Source organism: Leucoraja erinacea, chromosome 8, assembly GCF_028641065.1.
Source record: "Leucoraja erinacea ecotype New England chromosome 8, Leri_hhj_1, whole genome shotgun sequence".
Lineage (NCBI taxonomy): Eukaryota > Metazoa > Chordata > Chondrichthyes > Rajiformes > Rajidae > Leucoraja > Leucoraja erinaceus.
The window spans coordinates 70,278,224-70,297,963 of NC_073384.1; the positions used below are offsets into that span (position 1 = coordinate 70,278,224).

The following is a 19,740-nucleotide window of genomic DNA, read 5'->3' on the forward strand; positions in this document are numbered from 1 at the left end:
ATTGAAAGTAGGCATGCAGGTGCAGCAGGCAGTGAAGAAAGTGAATGGTATGTTAGCTTTCATAGCAAAAGGATTTGAGTATAGGAGCAGGGAGGTTCTCCTGCAGTTGTACAGGGTCTTGGTGAGGCCACACCTGGAGTATTGAGTACAGTTTTGGTCTCCAATTCTGAGGAAGGACATTATTGCCATAAAGGGAGTGCAGAGAAGGTTCACCAGACTGATTCCTGGGATGTCAGGACTGTCTTATGAAGAAAGACTGGATAGACTTGCTTTATACTCTCTAGAATTTAGGAGATTGAGAGGGGATCTTATAGAAACTTACAAAATTCTTAAGGGGTTGGACAGGCTAGATGCAGGAAGATTGCTCCCGATGTTGGGGAAGTCCAGGACAAGGGATCACAGCTTAAGGATAAGGGGGAAATCCTTTAAAACTGAGATGAGAAGAACTTTTTTCACACAGAGAGTGGTGAATCTCTGGAACTCTCTGCCGCAGAGGGTAGTCGAGGCCAGTTCATTGGCTATATTTAAGAGGGAGTTAGATGTGGCCCTTGTGGCTAAGGGGATCAGAGGGTATGGAGAGAAGGCAGATACGGGATACTGAGTTGGATGATCAGCCATGATCATATTGAATGGCGGTGCAGGCTCGAAGGGCCGAATGGCCTCCTCCTGCACCTAATTTCTATGTTTCTGTGCTAGGCCTCCTCTATTGTCAGAGTGAGGCCATACGCAAATTGGAGGAACAGCACCTCATTTTTCACTTGGGCAGCTTACAGCCCAGCAGTGTGGATAACAGCCCAGCGGTGTGGATAACTCTGTAACTTCATGTAACCCCCACATCCCCTCCCTCCCCACAAGATCATTGTACAAACTTCAAAGTCATCTTGTTGAGTCTCATTGTCTGGACCTTATTTTCACCCAGGTCACAGCTAACAATGGCCTGTTCCCTTTATCATCGTTACTTTCTTGCATATCTTTCATTCATTTGTTCCATATCTCTACACCACTGTCTCTATCACTTGTTTCCCTTTCCCCTGACTCTCTGAAGTAGCATCTCGACCCGAAATGTCACCCATTCCTTCTCTCCAGAGATGCTGCCTGTCCCGCTGAGTTACTCCAGCTTTTTTGTGACTCTCTTTGTCCCCATTGGACAAACCTGTGAATCCCCATTCCTCATCTTTGGTCAAACCCATCATTCACCCTTTCCCATTGGTCAGACTCATGATTTTCCCATTGGTCAGACTCATGATTCACTCTCTCCCAATTGGTCAAACTCATGATTCACTCTCTCCCAATTGGTCAAACTCATGATCCACCCTCTCCCAATTGGTCAAACTCACGATTCACCATCTCCCAATTGGTCAAACTCATGATTCATTCTCTTAGTTAAATCCATCATTCACCCTCTCTCAATTGGTCAAACGCATGATTTACTCTCACCCCATTGGTTAAATCCATCATTCACCCTCTCCGAATTGGTCAAACTCATGATTCATTCTCTCCCCCCATTGGTTAAATCCATCATTCACCCTTTCTCAATTGGTCAAACGCATGATTTACTCTCACCCCCCCCCCTCATTGGTCAAACCTAGATTCACTCTCTCTCTCCCAAACCATTATTAATTTCCTAACTGTTGACCTTTTTGTTGCAGGTGATTGAGACACGTCGAACGGCAGCACTATACCTTTTACCTGAAGGAGTCTTTGATTCTGAAAACAGGTATGAAGAAAAATTGGGGCTGCTTTCCTCCGCAGAATCGTGAATTGGTTTGATATTCTTACAGTGTGCTTTCTCACAATCGTATTTTCCAACCTTTGGCCCCATTTGTTGGTGGGTTAGTTACCAGAAATTGAAGAATTCAATGTTCACACAGTTAAGGGCCTGTCCCACCAGCATACAATTGCATGCGTCTAGCGCGGCCAAACGTGGGAGGCGCGGGGCCGGTCCCACTTCGAACCGCGGAGGCGTATGGAGTTGTGCGGGACTGGTCCGGACATCATATTCACAAATCAGCTGGGCAGGAGGTGGGCTGACTGAATTTGGACGTCGTACAGCGTCGGGCGGTGACGTCAACACGTAACGGCATGCCGGGCGGTGACGTCATCGCGCAATGCCACTCGCTAGGCGTACACCATCAAGACGCTGCGTACGATGTCAAAACGCTGCGTACGCCCTCAATGCGCCTGCGGGCCGACAGGCCGTTGGCGCGCAGAATTTTCGGACAGTGCAGGATTTTCGGAGCCCCGCGCGATGTCGGGGCCAGCTCCGCACAACTCCATACGGCTCCGCGGTTCGAAGTGGGACAGGCACCGCGCGGCCGTACGCCTCAAGCGACCATGTTTGCTCGTGCTAGACGCATGCAATCGCATGCTGGTGGGACAGGCCCTTTAGATTGTAAGCTTTTATCCTTGTATAACAGGTTTGCTCCCCCACACCATCACAATCAGTCTGAAGAAAGGTCCCGGCCTGAACCGTCATCTATCCATGATCTCCAGAGATGCTGCCTAACCCTCAGAGTTACTCAGGCTTTGTGGCCTTGTAATAATAATAATAATAATAATAATAATAATAATAATAAATACTTTATTGATCCCCTCAGGGAAATTCAGATGTCCAAAAGCCCCCAACCAACAAACCCACAGATTCAAAACGAACGCAGACAGAAAATACATAGAATACACTGTGGACACTACCTGAGAGCAATAAATACTTAAAAAGACCAATAATTAACAATTAAAAATTAAAAATTGCAAAAATGCATCCCCCTACAGCCGAATTATAAAATCTAATGGCTGCAGGGGTGAAGGATCTCCTGAACCGCTCCGTTCTACAGGGCAGGGAGAGGAGCCGGTTGTTGTTCCGAGTGCTCTTTTGCCTTTCCAGAATTACATGGAGGGGATGCCCGGGGTTTTTCAGGATGACCTGCACCTTGTGCCTCATACGCCTCTCAAGCACATCCATCCCAGAGTCTACTCTCCCCTCCAGCACTGAGCTAGCTCGTTTAACCAGTTTGACCAGCTTCTTGTTGTTTTTTGCACTAATGCTGTTGCCCTAGCAGACAACAGCGTAGAAAATAACACTTGCAACCACAGTGTTGTAAAACATGTGCAGCATATCATTACACACATTGAAGGATTTGAGCCTTCTGAGGAAAAAGAGTCTGCTCTGGCCTTTTTTGTAGAGGGAGTCAGAGTTGACAGACCAGTCCAGTTTGTTATCAAGGTGCACTCCAAGGTATTTATATGTCTGCACCACCTCAATGTCAGCCCCAGCAGCGTTGACCGGCTGAAGGGGGAGCTTGGACCTGCCAAAGTTAACCACCATCTCTTTAGTCTTAGTTGTGTTCAGGATGAGACAGTTCTCTTCACTCCAGGCACAAAAGGAACTGGTCAAGTTCCTCTATTCCTCCTCCTGCCTGTTCCTTACACATGCCACAATCGCTGTATCATCTGAATATTTCTGTACGTGGCATGTGTCAGACTTATAGTTAAAGTCTGCTGTATACAGGGTGAAGAGGAACGGGGCCAGAACCATTCCCTGTGGGGCACCAACTTTGCACACCACTGTGCCAGAGACACTGTCCCCCAGCTTGACAAACTGTGGTCGACCCGTCAGGTAGTCGTATATCCAGGAGATAAATGTGGAATCCACCCCCATCTTCTGTACAACTGTAACAACTCGTTCCAACTTCTCCTCTTCTTAACAGAGTACCATATGGAAGAGGAAAATATTAGTGAAGACAACTGTAGGTCCCTTGCAGTCAGAAACAGGCCAATTTATAATGGGAAGCAAGGCATTGATAGACCCATTTAACAAGTACTTTGGTTCTGTCTTCACTAAGGAAGACACAAACAATGTCCCAGAAATACGGGGGGACCAAGGATGTAGTGGGAGGGAGGGACTGAAGGGAATCCACATCAGTCAAGAAATTGTGTTAGGTAAACTGTTGGCACTGAAGGCAGGTAAATCCCCTGGGTCTGAAGGCAGATAAATCCCCAGAGCCTGATGGTCTGCATCCCATAGTACTCAAGGAGGTGGCCCTAGAAATCGTGGATACATTGGTGATCATTTTCCAATGTTCTCTCGACTCTGGATCAGTTCCTGTGGACTGGAGGGTAGCCACATTTTAAGAAAGGAGAGAGAAAGAAAACAGGGAATTATAATCCAGTTAGCCTTACATCTGTAGTGGAGTAGATATTAGACAATAGGTTCAAGAGTAGATCATTCGGTCCTTCGAGCCAGCACCGCTGTTCAATGTGATCAAGACCGATCATCTCCAATCAGTACCCCGTTCCTGCCTTCTCCCCATGTCCCCTGACTCCGCTATTTTTAAGAGCCATATCTAGCTCTCTCTTTAAAGCATCCAGAGAACCTGCCTCCATCGCCCTCTGAGGCAGAGAATTCCACAGACTTACCACTCCCTGTGAGAAAAAGTGTTTCCTCGTCTCCATTCTAAATGGCGAAATGCTTGAGTCGGTTATCAAAGATGTAATAGCAGCACATTTGGAAAGCAGTGACAGGATCAGCCAAAGTCAGCATGGATTTATGAAGGGGAAATCATGCTCGATTAACCTTCTGGAATTTTTTGAGGATGTAACAAGTTGAATGGATAAGGGAGAGCCAATGGATGTGGTGTATCTGGCCTTTCAAAGAGCCTTTGACAAGGTCCCACACAAGAGATTAGTGTGCAAAATTAGAGCACATGGTATTGCGGATAGGGTATTGACATGGATAGAGAACTAGTTGGCAGACCGGAAGCAAAGAGTAGGAATTAACAGGTCCTTGTCAGAATGGCAGGGTGACCAAAATAAAGTTGTAACTTTATTTTTACATAAATTGAGTTATAAACATCTGGAAAAATTAAAACTTTTAAAGTGGATATAAAATCCATAAAAAGGGGTATTTAGCAGCACCTAAGCCACCAGATGGTGCCACAGGGCAGGCGGGGGACATTTCCACAGTCACCAATAAAACTAGAAATGTAAACAAAAATGCTGGAGAAACTCAGCGGGTGAGGCGGCATCTATGGAGAGAAGGAATAGGCGACGTTTTGGGTCGAGACCCTTCTTCAGACTGTTATCGGGGAGGGCAGGAAAAAGAAACGATGAGGCGGAGACAATGGGCTTGTGGGAGAGCTGGGAAGGGGAGGGGAAGGAGGGAGAAAGCAAAGACTACCTGAAATTGGAGAAGTCAATGTGTAAACTACCCAAGCAAAATATGAGGTGCTGCTCCTCCAATTTGCAGTGGGCCTCACTTCTGCCCCAGGACAGAAAGGTCAGATTCGGAATGGGAGGGGGAGTTGAAGTGCTGAGCCACCGGGAGATCGGGTTGGTTATTGCGAACTGAGCGGAGGTGTTGGGCGAAGCGATTGCCAAGCCTGTGCTTGGTCTCACCGATGTAGAGAAGTTTGAGTTGTAAAGTTTGAAGGTTTGGGGATAAAACAGGTGCCGGAGACAGATCCCATTTTATAATGTCATTCATGCTAAAGGCTCACAGGATAAAAATAGTCAGCAATCTATAAATGATTGAGTATTGCAACTGCTTGTTTTCTGTATTCTGAACGTTTAAATTGGATCACATTTGCAGTTTTTGAGGAACAATTACTGTGGTGCAGCCACAAGAAACTGCAGTTGCTAGAAGCTTAAGCAAAACACAAAGTGCTGGAGGAATCCAAATGGTTGGGCAGATGGAATTTAGTGTAGCAAAGTGTGTAGTCATGCATTTTTGGTAGTAGGAATAAAGGCATAGACTATTTTCTAAATGGGGTGAGAATCCAGAAATCATAGGTGCAAAAGGGACTTGGGAGTGATGGTGCAGGATTCCCAATATTAATCTGCAAGTCGAATCGGTAGTAAAGAAAGCTAACTCAATTATTTCAAGAGGACACATACAACAACAGGGATGTAATGTTGAGGCTCTATAAGGCGCTGGTCAGGCAGCATTTGGAATATTGTGAGCAATTTTGGGCACCATATCTCAGGAAGGATGTGCTGGCTCTGGAGAGGGTCCAGAGGAGGTTTACAAGAATGTTCCCAGGAATGAGTGGGTTAGCATATGATGAGCATTAGTCGACACTGGGCCTGTACTCGCTGGAGTTTAGAAGAATGAGGGGGGACCTCATTGAAACATGCAGAATAGTGAAAGGCTTGGATCTGGAGAGGATGTTTCCACTGGTGGGAAAGCCTAGGACTAGTCAGCCTCAGAATCATAGGACGTTCTTTTCGGAAGGAGATGAGGAGAAATTTGGAGGGTAGCTAATGTATACAACACTTCCGCTCAGTTCGCAATAACCAACCTGATCTCCCGGTAGCTCAGCACTTCAACTCCCCCTCCCATTCTGAATCTGACCTTTCTGTCCTGGGCCTCCTCCTTGGCCAGAGTGAGGCCCAGCACAAATTGGAGGACCGGCACCTCATATTTTGCTTGGGTAGTTTATAACCCAGCGGTATGAACATTGACTTCTCCAATTTCAAGAAAGGAGCGAGATCCAAAACGAGGAATTATAGACTAGTTAGCCTAATATCGATGGTGGGGAAGATGCTGGAGTCAATTATTAAAGGTAATAATGGCACATTTGGATAACAGTAAAAGATTGGCCCAAGTCAGCATGGATTTATGAAGGGGAAATCCTGCTTGACTAATCTTCTGGAATTTTTTGAGGATGTGACAAGTAAAATGGATGAAGGTCCCGCACGGGAGATTAGTGGGCAAAATTAGAGCACATGGAATTAGGGGTAGGGTATTGACATGGATGGAGAATTGGTTATAGGACAGGAAACAAAGAGTAGGAATAAATGGTCCCTGTCAGAATGGCAGGCAGTGGCGAGTGGAGTGCTGCAACGGTTGGTGTTAGGGCCGGCCTTAGGAGGTGGGGGGCCCAATTGGGAACAATTTTCATAGATATATAAATAAATCAGACCAGGTCTGTTCCCCCAACGTGCGGTTGTGGGGGGGGGGGGGGGGGGGGAGGCGGCATGCAGCATCACACACAAACTACCCCCCCCTCCCGCACTCACGGAGGAGAGGGGGGGGAGAGGAGAGGAGAGGGGGGGGAGAGAGGGGGGGGGGGAGAGGAGAGGGGGGAGGAGAGGGGAGGGGGGGAGGGAGAGGAGAGGGGGGGGGGGGGGGAGAGGAGAGGGGAGGGGGGGGAGAGGAGAGGGGGGGGGGGAGAGAGAGGGAAGGGGGGAGAGAGAGAGGGAAGAAGGGGGAAGGAGAGAGAGGGGGGGGGAGAAGAGAGGGAAGGGGGGGAGAGAGAGTGCCTTTTTACTTCAACCCAAACCCAAACAACCATTTGCAGGCAGTGCTTTTTTACCTCTAACCATATTTTCATTTTCAAACCAAATTAAGGGTACTCACAGTGCTGTAGACATTTGTCAGTGTCATTCAAAGCTCTGATTGAGGCACACCACTTGCAGAGACTGATTGAGGCACACCACTTGCAGAGACTGATTGAGGCACACCACTTGCAGAGACTGATTGAGGCACACCACTTCCTGGTTTTATAGTCCCTCCACCTCCCTCCAGCAGGGGCAGCAGAGAGAATGGCGATTGTTGTAAAAACATGAATATAGAAACATAGAAACATAGAAATTAGGTGCAGGAGTAGGCCATTCGGCCCTTCGAGCCTGAACCGCCATTCAATATGATCATGGCTGATCATCCAACAGTATCCCGTACCTGCCTTCTCTCCATACCCCGATCCCCTTAGCCACAAGGGCCACATCTAACTCCCTCTTAAATATAGCCAATGAAGTGGCCTCAACTACCCTCTGTGGCAGAGAGTTCCAGAGATTCACCACTCTCTGTGTGAAAAAAAGTTCTTCTCATCTCGGTTTTAAAGGATTTCCCCTTTAGGCTGTGACCCCTTGTCCTGGATCACAGCTTAAGGATCAATTTTCATCGACGGGAAAAATCCTCAGCACACGTGCGGCGGAGGGGGGCTCTGAGCGAGGTGGCCAAAAATGACGGCCGTAGGTGGCGGCGTTCTCTCGGAAACCGCAGCACAGAAAGCCAAAACCGGTCAAGAACACAGTTTTAGTAATATAGATTAATGATTTAGATGATGGAATTAAAAGTAACTAGCATATTTGCGGATGACACAAAGATCGGTGGCAGTTTGAACTGCGAAGAGAATGCTAGGAAGTTGCAAGGTGACTTGGACAGGTTGAATGAATGATGAATGAGTGGCAGATGCAGTATAATGTAGACAAATGTGAGGTTATTCACTTTGGCGGCAAGAACAAGGAGATTATTATCTCAATGCTGCCAGATTAGGAAAAAGAGGAGTGCAACAAGACCTGGGTGTCCTTGTACACCAGTCACTGAAAGTAAACATGCAGGTACAGCAGGCCATGAAGAAACCTAATGGCATGTTGGCCTTCATAACAAGAGGATTTGAGTGTAGGAGTAAAGAGGTCCTTCTGTAGTTGTACAGGGCCCTGGTGAGACCACATATTGAGTATCGTGTGCAGTTTTGGTCTAATTTAAGGAAGGACATCCTTGCTATTGAGGGAGTTCAGCGTAGGTTCACGAGATTAATCCTCGGAATGGCGGGACTGTCATATGAGGAAAGATTGGAAAGACTGGGCTTATATTCACTGGAATTTAGGATGAGAGGAGATCTTATAGAAACGTATAAAATTATAAAAGGACTGGACAAGCTATATGCAGGAAAAATGTTCCCAATGTTAGGGGAGTCCAGAACCAGGGGCCACAGTCTAAGAATAAAGGGGAGGCCATTTAAAACTGAGATGAGAAAAAACATTTCACCCAGAGAATTGTGAATTTGTGGAATTCTCTGCCACAGAAGGCAGTAGAGGCCAATTCACTGGATGAGTTTAAAAGAGATTTAGATAGAGCTCTAGGGGCTAGTGGAATCAAGGGATACGGGGAGAAGGCAGGCACGGGTTGCCGATTGTGGATGATCACAATGAATGGTGGTGCTGGCTCAAAGGGCCAAATGGCCTCCTCCTGCACCTATTTTCTATGTTTCTATATTTCTTTAGTCAAAAGGTGGTGAATTCATTGCCACAGAATGCTGTGGAGGCTGTCAGTGGACATATTTTCAAGGCAGAGATAAATATTCATGATTAGTACATGCCAGTACACATCATTAGGGTAGAAATTATGGGGTGAAGGCAGGAGAATGGGTTTAGGAGGGAGAGATAGATCAGCCATGATTGCATGGAGGAGTAGACTTAATGGGCCCAATAGCCTAATTTCACCCCTATTCCTTATGACCTTATGACAGCATCCGTGGAGGGAATAGACAGATGGCGTTCCAGGTTGGGAGCCAATTTTCAAACTGATGGAGTAGGGGGAAAAATGGAAAAGAAGGGGGTGTGACAAGGTGGATACAGGTGAAGGGGATTGGCAGATGCGTGCAGGAAGTAACAAAGGCTAGAAGTGAAATGGAGACACAAGGGTGTCACATGAGGAGAAGTGAAATGTAAAGTCAGAGGGAGGGATAAGGGGGGAAGGGCTTCCTACTTCCTCCAGAACATGGTACCAGAGGTAACCCTTGAAGGTCTGCCTTTTTAATCTCTCGCCTATCTCTCTATATTCACTCTGCAGGACCTCATCCCTTGTTCTACCAATGTAGTTTCCACCAATGTGCAGACATCCTCTGGCTGCTCATCTTGAGAATGTAATGCAATTGCTTCGAGACATCATTGCCTCTGGCACCTGAGAATGGTGCAGGTGGTCACAGCACACGGTTTGTGAAGGCAAGCTCCTGTCTGTGCAGTAAGAATGCTCTTCACCTTGTTGTGAGGCAATGCATTACCAAGGGATGAGGCAAGTGAGAGAAGTTAGGTGAAGAGCAGTTACCCAACACAAACTGTAACCCCTTGGCAAGCTGCAGGCCCTGTTCCCCATTGGGAGCCAGCCCATGCTCAGTAAACGCTGGAAGCAGGAGAGGGAGGGTCAGCTTTCATGCGTTCTTTACCACTCAGGAAGACCATGCCTGGTCTGCTCCCCTCAGGGCCATTTTGCTGCTTCAATGCCATGCTGTTATTTCTCAAGGGCATGTCTCATCTCCCGGTCAGTGGTGGGTGTATGGAAGGAGACACGAACGCGTGTATGGTTTTGAGGGACGTGGGCCGTACACGGGCAGGTGGGGCTAGTGTAGATGCGGCACCTTGGATGGTGTGGGGAAGTAGTTTCCGTGCGGTATGACTGACTCAATGACCTCCTCGCTGACAGCATTCTTCCTGGGTTTTTCTCCTCAGCATTCCGCAGTCCATGGACAAATTGGAGAAGGAGCTGCTGTTCTTGCAGAATGAGATCAGTGAAGCTTTTGCAGGTAGTGGCTACAGCTCCGACAGGCTGGGAATCCCCTACATCCCCCAATTCACAGGTAGGACGTTCGAGGAATCCACTTGTGACTAGTGCAAGCAACCTCCCACAGCAACTCAGCCAATCACCGTCGATCTTCTATCTCGGCTCCACTTTCCTGCCCCATCACTCACTTCTTATATGTCCACAAATCTATCGATCACTGCTTGAATGAACTTGGTCACTGAGCCTCCATTGCCCTCAGGGGGAGAAAATTCCAAGGTGTCTGAAGTAAATTCCCCTTGTATGGATCATAAAGGCCGTATTCTCAAACTCCTCAATTCCTCAATCAATGGAAGTATCTTCCCGCATCTAACTTGTGTAAGTTTGATGAGATCTTCTCTCTTCTATCTAAACTTGAAAGCACATGATCCTCTACACAATCCTCTTCTTCACACATACCAATAGAATCTTTTCTAAAGCCATGAAAAGCCATGAATTGAATTGAAAGATATAGCATGGAAACAAGCCCTTTGGCCCACCAAGTCCACGTTGACCATCACCTGTTCGCACCAGTTCTATGCTATCCCTCTTTCTCATTCACTCCCTACAGAAAAGAGGCAAATTACAGAGGCCAATTAACCTACAAACCCGAGCACATCTTTGGGTGGCGGGAGGAAACGGGAACAGCCGGAGGAAATCCATGCAGTCACAGGGACTTCATGCAGAGAGCACCCGTGGTCAAGATCGAACCCAGGTCTCTGGCAGTGTGAGGCAGCAGCTGTGTCAGCCTCTAATGTGTTGTGCGTGGTGTGTTGCAGATGAAGACCGCTTATCAAAGAGGAAGAGCATTGGTGAGACCATCTCTCTGCAGGTGGAAGTGGAATCTCGCAATAGTCCGGAAAAGGAAGAGGTATCTCTCTGACGTTGCAGTGGGTAGCTGGTGTTGGGTTAATGAGCCAGAAGGTGGCTCACTGGAATAGGGTGTCACCAAGGGCGGCTGGTAACAGGCACAGTTGTAGAGCTCATCATCGAGTACAAATATCAACTTTAATTGGTACCTTCCCTGTGGAAGCTGAGCACATGCCCTGTGAGAGACGATGAAAGAACTCCATGGAAAGAGTGCCTCATAGCTGCACAAACCAACTAAACCCTGTATTTATCTGTCGCTGTCCCTACCCCAGGAATATTTCATGGTACACTGTTGATGGAGCTTTACACTGTTTCTCAGCAGTGTTGGTCCTGCCCAAATAACGTCTCACAGTGGATTTCTGGGCATTTTGTGAATATTCTCAGTATCAACCCTTCGGGTCTGCGTTTATTCTTGGTACTGATATTTGCTGACTTCAATATTTAGATAATAATTTTGCATTTTTTGGCACGAAAATAGAATGTCAAAGTGAGGCAGTGTAAAGAGTTACAGGTGAACACTGTAACTTATTTGACTTGCAGTCATAGAGTGATACAGTGTGGAAACAGGCCCTTCAGCCCAACTTGCCCACACTGGCTAAAATGTTCCAGCTACACTCGTCCCACCTTCCTTTGTTTGGTACCTATCTTTCCAAACTTGCCCTATCCATGTAACTGTCTGAATTTTTCTTAAACTTTGGGATAGTCCCAGCTTCAACTACCTCCTCTGGCAGGATGTATAGGAAGGAACTGCAGATGCTGGTTTAAATCGAAGGTAGACACAAAATGCTGGAGTAACTCAGCGGGACAGGCAGCATCTCTAGAGAGAAGGAATGGGTGACGTTTCGGGTCGAGACTGAAGTCTGAAGAAGGGTCTAGACCTGAAACGTCATCAATTCCTTCTCTCCAGAGATGCTGCCTGTCCCGCTGAATTACTCCAGCATTTTATGTCTATCTTCAGGTAAACACTTAACAGGTTAACCAAAGCAATTCAGGGTGAATGTGTGAAGGAAGATGTTCTGGTGGGTGACGGGGCCTGTTATTGTGCTGCACTGTTCTCTGTTCTATTAATAATGGATAGGTACCACGCTGTGAAAATCACGTGATACAGACTCTTTGCTAGTTTAAAAGCAGGGAGATGGAACTGTAGAAAGTCCAAAGTCAATCCCAGCAGAAGACTGGAGCACTAGATAAAGTGGAACATTTACTGAAGATTGGCTGGACTATTGTTGCCAGGTTGTATACATTGCGATGCTTCATTTCAAATGGTTCAGGGACTGCAGTCAGCAGAACAATGGAGTTATCCATAATAAGCAAAGAGATGTATTATCCTTGTAATGACATTCAAAGAGGCCAGTCATATCCATGCCAGCAGAGCAATCTCATCTGACACTTGCCCTGTAACTTATTCTCTCTTCCACGCACATGCATTCTCCTTTGACTCGTTTGCCACTTATCTAAATCGATTATATTTAACAGCAGCCAATTAATCCAATGACCCCCCTCCCCACGTCATCAAGATGTGGGAGGAAAACGGAGAACCCAGGGGAACCCCACATGGTCATAGGGAGAACATGCAAACTCCACACGAGGGCAGGAGAGAATCTGGAGCTGTGAGGCAGTGGAGTTGCCGCTGTGTTCTACTCGGGGATGGGACTGATTTGATTACTTTTACACAGAGCTGGTCAGATTCACTGGACCACATGACCTGGTTACTCCAGTGTAGGTATTTAACTTTGTGAAGGGTTGCCGAGGGGTGAGTGGGTAAAGAGCTGTTTTTAGTAGCAGGTGTTGGGGAAGGAACGATGAGCTCTGCTTGAATTGAGTCTGTCAGGGCACCACATTACATCTGATCTGTGGTTAAACTCCTCTTGTTGTGGCAGGAACCCTGCCCAGGCGATTATGGGGCTGGGGAATGTGTGGTGAAAAGTGAAGCAGCGGGGGCTCGTGAGAGGGTGATGAATGCCAAGGGGAATGGGAGATAGTGTTGATTGTGCCTTTGTTCTCCTTGGAGCATTCTGCTTGACTTGTACATCTGGTTTTTACATGAGCATCTCAGTGACTTGACAATGTCTGTATCTTGTTACAGAAGATGCCAGCTGAGGAAATCACATACGAAACCCTGAAGAAAGCAATAGGTAAGGTGTAGCTCAGCCTGTGAGGGCAACACATCTCCCTGCACCTGCAGGTTGGGCTGCAGGTAAGCACAGCTGCTTGCTGCATTGTTGCAAGGCTTTGTTCATATACTGCTACCACTGGCTTCTCATCCATTCTATAACGGCAATGTGTACCAGTCTGCAGCTCAAACAGCTGCTGGCAGCGAGAGACTGAGTGTCTGTTCATGGGATGTAGAACAGCCCAGCACTGTTGAGACAGACCATTCAGCCCACCCTATATGTGCTGACCATGAATCCAATTCACACTGCACATCTGCCTGCTTGTGGTCTATATCCCTTCATTCTATGCCTGTTCACAGGACTATCTTGCTTTCTCAGTTGTATTTGGTTCTGAGGAGAGGTTCTCTCGGAGAGTGTGGCCATCTCCAAGACCAGAGCAGTGCTGGGAGGGAAGAGAAAGGGCAGGAAAGCATGGTGCAGGGACATGGGTTAGCGGGCAGACAGCTATCCTGTGGTACAGATGTGGCTCCAAGATGGCAGCTTGCCTGGCAGTTGTCAACTCCACAATACCAATGAGTGGACACAGAACATTCTTCAGGAAGAGGGTGAACAACCAGACAGCAAGTAGTAGAGGCAGATTCACCTGTGGTATTTTAAACGGAATAGTTAAGGAAGGAAACTTTGTGGAGGGGACTGGAGAATGGTGCAGACTTGATGAAGCCGATGGCTTCTACAGTGGGCACTCTAGTCTTTCCCCAACCCTGGGCTGCAAACTGTAGCAGACAAGTTGTGAGCCTCACTGAACGTTGCTGGGGCTCTCCTCACGTAAACTATGAATGGTAGAAGTTGATGTTCTTGCCTTTAAGGAGATCACCTCACCACCGGGTGGGGGCCTGCTGTGTCAGCGTGGGTTGGGGTTGCGGTGAAGCTGCTGGCACTGATGCCCTGTGTTTTATTGGCCAGTAGATGGTGGAGCAATGGAGGAGCAGGAGAGGGAGAGGAGGCGGCTGGTGGTGGAGAAGTTTCAGAAGGCTCCATTTGAAGAGATAGCAGCCCACTGTGGAGCAAGGGTAAGGACCTACCTTGTGGAAGAGAGTTATTATCTAAATCTGGCTCTTAACGGAGAGGAAGTGCATGACAGACCATGTAAAAATTCCCAATATGGTCCAAAGGGCTGGCTTAAAGATACACTAGTTCAACGGTTACAGGCACCTGGAATAAGTGATCAACAGGGGTTATGTCTAGCTGCTCTAGAGCAAACCAAGGAAGGGTGGGCATTCATAACAGTTACAGCACTCAACAGGCAATTCAGCCCAGCTAGTCCGGTCAGCCATGTGAGAACGTCTCTGCAACCTTCAATCTCCCTGCTCCCTTTCACTGCAGTTTACTTTAGGCCTGAAGTCACTGCAGCACCTGTCCTTGCTGCCAACACCCAGGCAATGATGGTGTATTGGTTAAATAATTGCATGAGCCCCAGAGGCTTGCATCGTTGATCAGAGCCATTTGTTCCCCTCCCACAGCAGCTGGGAAATATTAATTTCAACTAATTAAATACGTTTGGAATAAAGCCGCACCATATGGTGATCTTGAAGCCATTGGATTTTCACATAATCATGTTTGGTTTAGAATATCCTTCAGGGTGGTACACGGCTACATGTCATCCAGTATGGTTGATCATTAACTGTCTTCAGGAATGGTCTGTAGGGCTATTGAAGGACAGTGGTCGTGGTGGCCACGGGCAGTCGGCAGATTCATCTAAAGAAACGGCTGCATTTCCATCCATCTCCCCCACTCGATCTCGTCAGCTCCTTCCCGGCCCCACTTTCTTGTGTGAAAGGCCACGGCATTCTCGGCCTGATCCAAACACGGGAGGAATGTGTAGGGAATGATGGCAAGCTTGGATTCTGAGTTACTGTGATATTATCCATTACTTACTGCTTCTCATTCCTTTAATTTCAGGCAACTATTCTGCAGAGTAAGCTAAATCAAATCTTTGAGATAACTGTAAGGTAAGTTGTAAAATAACTCATCTGAATTCTTTCACACACATGAAGAATTCCAGGTTAGCCTGCTATCGGTTTCCTCGATTCCAGTAGAATCATACAGCGCGGAAACAGGCCTTGTGGTCCAACTTGCCCACACCGACCAACATTCCCCATCTACTCTAGTCCCACCTGCCAGCGTTTGGCCCATGTCCCTCTACCCCTCATCCAGTAGACACAGATAAATTTCCAAGTTAGATTACAGAAGGATTTCTATAATAATTGATGCTTGGAATGAGGGTGTTGCTGCCAAGATCGCATTTATCATCCATCCCTAATTGCCCTGATAAGCTGCTGATAGCTGGTTTTGGTGCGTCTTGGTTTCATACAACTAAATATCTTGCTAAGGCATTTCAGAGGATAGTTAGAATAAGTTTGCACATTACATCAAAATTAGTGGTGTGGTGGTCAATGGAGAAGGTTATTTAAGATTCTTTATTAAGGATCTAGTTGAACTGGCTAAGTGGGCCAAGGAATGGTGGATGTAGGTACTTAGTTCCCTGAACGAAGCAACACAGCTGGGCAGGGTGGTGAAGAAGGTATTTGGCATACTTGCCTGCATAGGTTAGGGCATTGAGGACAAGAGTTGGGTTGTCATGTTGCAACTGTACAAGTTGTTGGTGAGACCACACTTGGAGCGTGGTCTCACCAACAACTAGGAGTACTGGTTGCCTAGCTATAAGGATGCCATTAAGCTGTAAAATGTGCAAAAAAGATTCAAGAGGTTGTTACTAGGACTGGTGGCTTGACTTGTGAGGATAGGCTGGAACGACTTCCCCACGAGCACAGGAGGCTGAGGAGGGTGACCTTAGATAGGTCTATAAAATCATGAGGGGCATAGATAAAGTGAAGGGTCATAGTCTTTTTCCCAGGATTCTCTAGGCAAGTTAAATATAGATTTAAGATGAGAAGGGGAAGATTTCAAATGGACATAAGGGGGCAACCTTTTCACCTAGTTTAAAACTAGAATAAAAATTAGAAAACGTTTAGAAGGTACATGGACAAAGGGCGAATATGAGCAAAATGCAGGCAAATAGGAATAACTTGGATGAACATTTTGGTCAGTGCAGGCGAGTTGGGTCAAAGGGCCTATTTCTGTGCTGTTCTATGTTCTAATATTGGTGAGGCTACATGTGAAATATTGTTTGCAGTTTAAGTCACCACTGTACAGAGAGAACATGGCAGAGGGTGCAAAGGAGATTTGCCAAGACATTGTGGATGGAGGTCTCTGTTATGAGGAGGGACTGGATGGGATGGATTTATTTCCTTGGACCAGAGAAGACAGTGGGGGAGGGGGGAGGGGGAGTCCTGACAGAGGGATACAAGATACTGGTAGAGTAGTAGAAAAACTCCGAAGGTCAGGCACAGCATCTGTTGAAGGCGAAACAAAGAATGTTTTCAGCCTGCGACCCTTCCTCAGAACACAAGATGACCATTGTAAACCTTTCCCCATTGCTAAAATATGTATATCCAGACAAGTGTGAGATAATGCATCAGTGATCCAGACTGGACAGATACAATAAACAGCAGGGACCATAGGACTGCCAATGAACAGAGAGACATTGGAGTGCTGGTCTCCACTCCCGGAAAGTGGGGACAGGTGGATAGAGTAGTGAGGAAGTGTTTAGCTTGCTGAGGATTCCTTTGCAAGGGTGAGTGGTGGCTGAGGTTCATGCTCCCTCTCTACAAGTGTGTGTCAGTGCTGCACTGACCTGGCAGCCCTCAGAGTTGTACACCTAGAGTAGGAGCAGTGACACTGTTATGTAATCTCCTCACAGCACTTGCTGCCATTTTGTCTTTTCTGAAGAGCTCTCTTTATTTGCAGGCCTCCTCCGAGCCCATCAGGCTCAACCATTGGTTACGGCCAGACGCCGCCCCGCTCCGTGCCCGTGTACGAGATGAAGTTCCCAGACCTTTGTGTGTACTAACAGAGCAGGTTGCAGAGCAGCGGATCGGTGGAATGTTGGGTCCCCTCCCGTCCCATGGGATGGGGACAGCTGCATCGAACGTCTCACAAACCATCCCACAGAACGCCAGCCATCACCTCGCTGTTGTGTCCGTTGGCGCAAACATGGTCATCCTTTAGTGCTTTGTCATGAAGTCACGTGTCAATGCACGGCCTGTGCTAACTAACGCCTGATCACAGATAGGCTTTACTAGAGCTTGCTGCTTCCTGTAGTGTGAGTGCAGAGCACCACTGCAGGCATCAGCAACCCATACAACGCATGCCTACTGATAGTCACTCTCCGATACCATGTCGATAGCCTCTCAGATACCACAATCTCAATGCAGGCTCTCTGGCCCACAGCAGTCCTGGTTTGATGCTTGGGGTAAGGAATGGGATAGCTACAATCAATTGAACGTTCAGACTAACCTGTCAACTCAGTGGTGGTGCTGAGAGTTTGTTTATCCTGTTGCCCTCGTCAATGCTGGTGTGTTTTGTTTCTGCTGATGTACTCTGGTCTCCCAGCATCGGTGCCGGGGAGAGCTCTGAAACCGCCGAGGTTACGAGGATCGGAGAGTGGAGCGGTGCTTGTAGCTCTAAATCGTTGCTTCCTTGCAGAAAGCTTAGAAGATACTTTCATTTAAAATCCATTTCATTGATCGTGAAAATAATAAAACGTGCAGATGCTAGAAATCTGAAATAAAACCAAATCCCTGGAAACATTCATGAGGTCTGGCAGCAGCTGTGGAGGGAGGAACAGTTAACATCTCAGATGAAAGATCTCTCGTTAGCCGTTCGGACCAAGTGTCTAGGCTGAAAGGTGAACGGTCTCCTACACAGATGCTTGCCATACCTAAGAGTGATTCCAGAGTGTTCTGGTTATGTGTCATTGGTCATCTGTCTTATCAGAACTCTGCCAGCTCCTATACTGGAAGCTTCCAACACACCAACAGCCTGCACTCAACAGCAGACATCCCCAGCATGGAGCCCTGCTCTCAGACCATTGCCATCAGTGAATATTAAAAACCAATGTTCAAACCTTCAGCAGCATGTGTGGATCCATCTACATCTTGGTATTAGTTTCCTGTGGTCACATGTACTGAAATGCAATGAGAAATGCATGCTATCGAGCAAATCGTAACGTGACAGTGGCGCAGCAGTAAAGTTGCTGCCTTAAAGCACCAGAGATTCAGGTTCATTCTTAACTGAGGGTCCTCCTGACTGTACAAAGTTTATATATTCTCCTTGTGACCACATAGGTACTCCAATTTCATCCCACATCCCAAAGATATGTGGGTTTGTAGGTTAATTGATCTCTGTAAATTGTTCGTAGTGTATAGGATAGAACGAGTGAACGGCTGATCACTCGTCGGCGTAGACTCGGTGGGCCAAAGGCCTGTTTCCACGCTGTATCTCTAAAACTTAAATAAATAAAAACAGGCAGTGTAACAGAGAAATTAAGCAGAGTGCAGAATATAGTGTTACAGCTACTGAGAATGTGTAAATTAAAAAATAATGCAAAGGCTGCAATGAGGTAGATTGGAAGATCAGATCTACATTGCCAGCATATGACAGGACCGTATGGTAGTCTGTTAACAGCAGGGAAGAAGCTGTTTCTAAGTCAGGTGGTATGTGCTTGAAGGAATGACCAGGGTGATACAAGTCTTTGATCACTGGCTACTTTCCCGAGGCAGCGTGAAGTGTAGATGCAGTCAATGATGGGGAAGTTGATCTGTGATGGACTGGGCTGCAATTTCTTGCGGTCTTGGGCAGAGCTGTTCCCAAACCAAGTTGTGATGCATCCTGACAGTATGCTTTCTATGGTGCATCTGCAAAAGTTGGAGTTATGTCGAGTTTCCTTAGACTTCTTGGACAGAGATTATTGTGAACCTTTCCAAATACAATTTTGGCACTTCCAGAAATATTACTGAAATATTCCAGACAGTATAGTGAGCGGGCATCAGAACACCTGCATAGACAGTATCAGAGCTGTGCAGGAGACGAGGCTTACCTTCTGAACAGATGCTGGACACAGAGACCTTCAGTCCTGTTACAAACAATGTGGGAAGGAAACCCCAATCATCCTGAAGGACACGCATACACATTGCTTTTGATTTATTTAGAAATCCAGGATCAATAGTAAATTTAGTGTATGCATATATCCAAGATGTCCGAATGTGTTTTAGTACAACAGACTTCACGACAGCATGGCAGAGACTAGAGATGGGAATGATGGCAGGGTGTACTATTTCCCAGTTAGCGCTTACAATGGCGATGGGCTTAGTGATTAGAGCATCACGGTGAGTCGTCGTTAGGGAGAGACGGCAGGATGGGTGGCACATCCCTCCAATCTGGGCCTATATGGATGATATCACCTTGCTGACCACAACAGTAGCTTGTGCAAGAAGGTACCAGTGCTGGGACCCCAGCTATTTACAATATATATTAATGATC

The 19,740-nt window shown here is 46.9% G+C and overlaps 1 protein-coding gene across 5 annotated transcripts in view; it reads left to right on the forward strand.

The window, feature by feature from the left end:
* The window catches only part of LOC129699831 (protein EFR3 homolog B-like), a 104,651-nt gene extending 86,203 nt beyond the window's left edge, over positions 1-18,448 (forward strand). For 4 of the 5 annotated variants that reach the window (XM_055639953.1, XM_055639954.1, XM_055639957.1 and 1 more), the window contains 7 exons: positions 1,650-1,717; positions 10,228-10,355; positions 11,095-11,186; positions 13,272-13,320; positions 14,263-14,369; positions 15,259-15,308; positions 17,167-18,448. In XM_055639953.1, coding sequence (XP_055495928.1) covers positions 1,650-1,717; positions 10,228-10,355; positions 11,095-11,186; positions 13,272-13,320; positions 14,263-14,369; positions 15,259-15,308; positions 17,167-17,269 — 597 coding nt within the window. In that variant the 3' untranslated portion in view covers positions 17,270-18,448. The remainder of the gene's footprint in view (positions 1-1,649; positions 1,718-10,227; positions 10,356-11,094; positions 11,187-13,271; positions 13,321-14,262; positions 14,370-15,258; positions 15,309-17,166) is intronic. The other variant, XM_055639955.1, reaches the window with a different exon arrangement.
* The last annotated feature ends 1,292 nt before the right edge of the window (positions 18,449-19,740 follow it).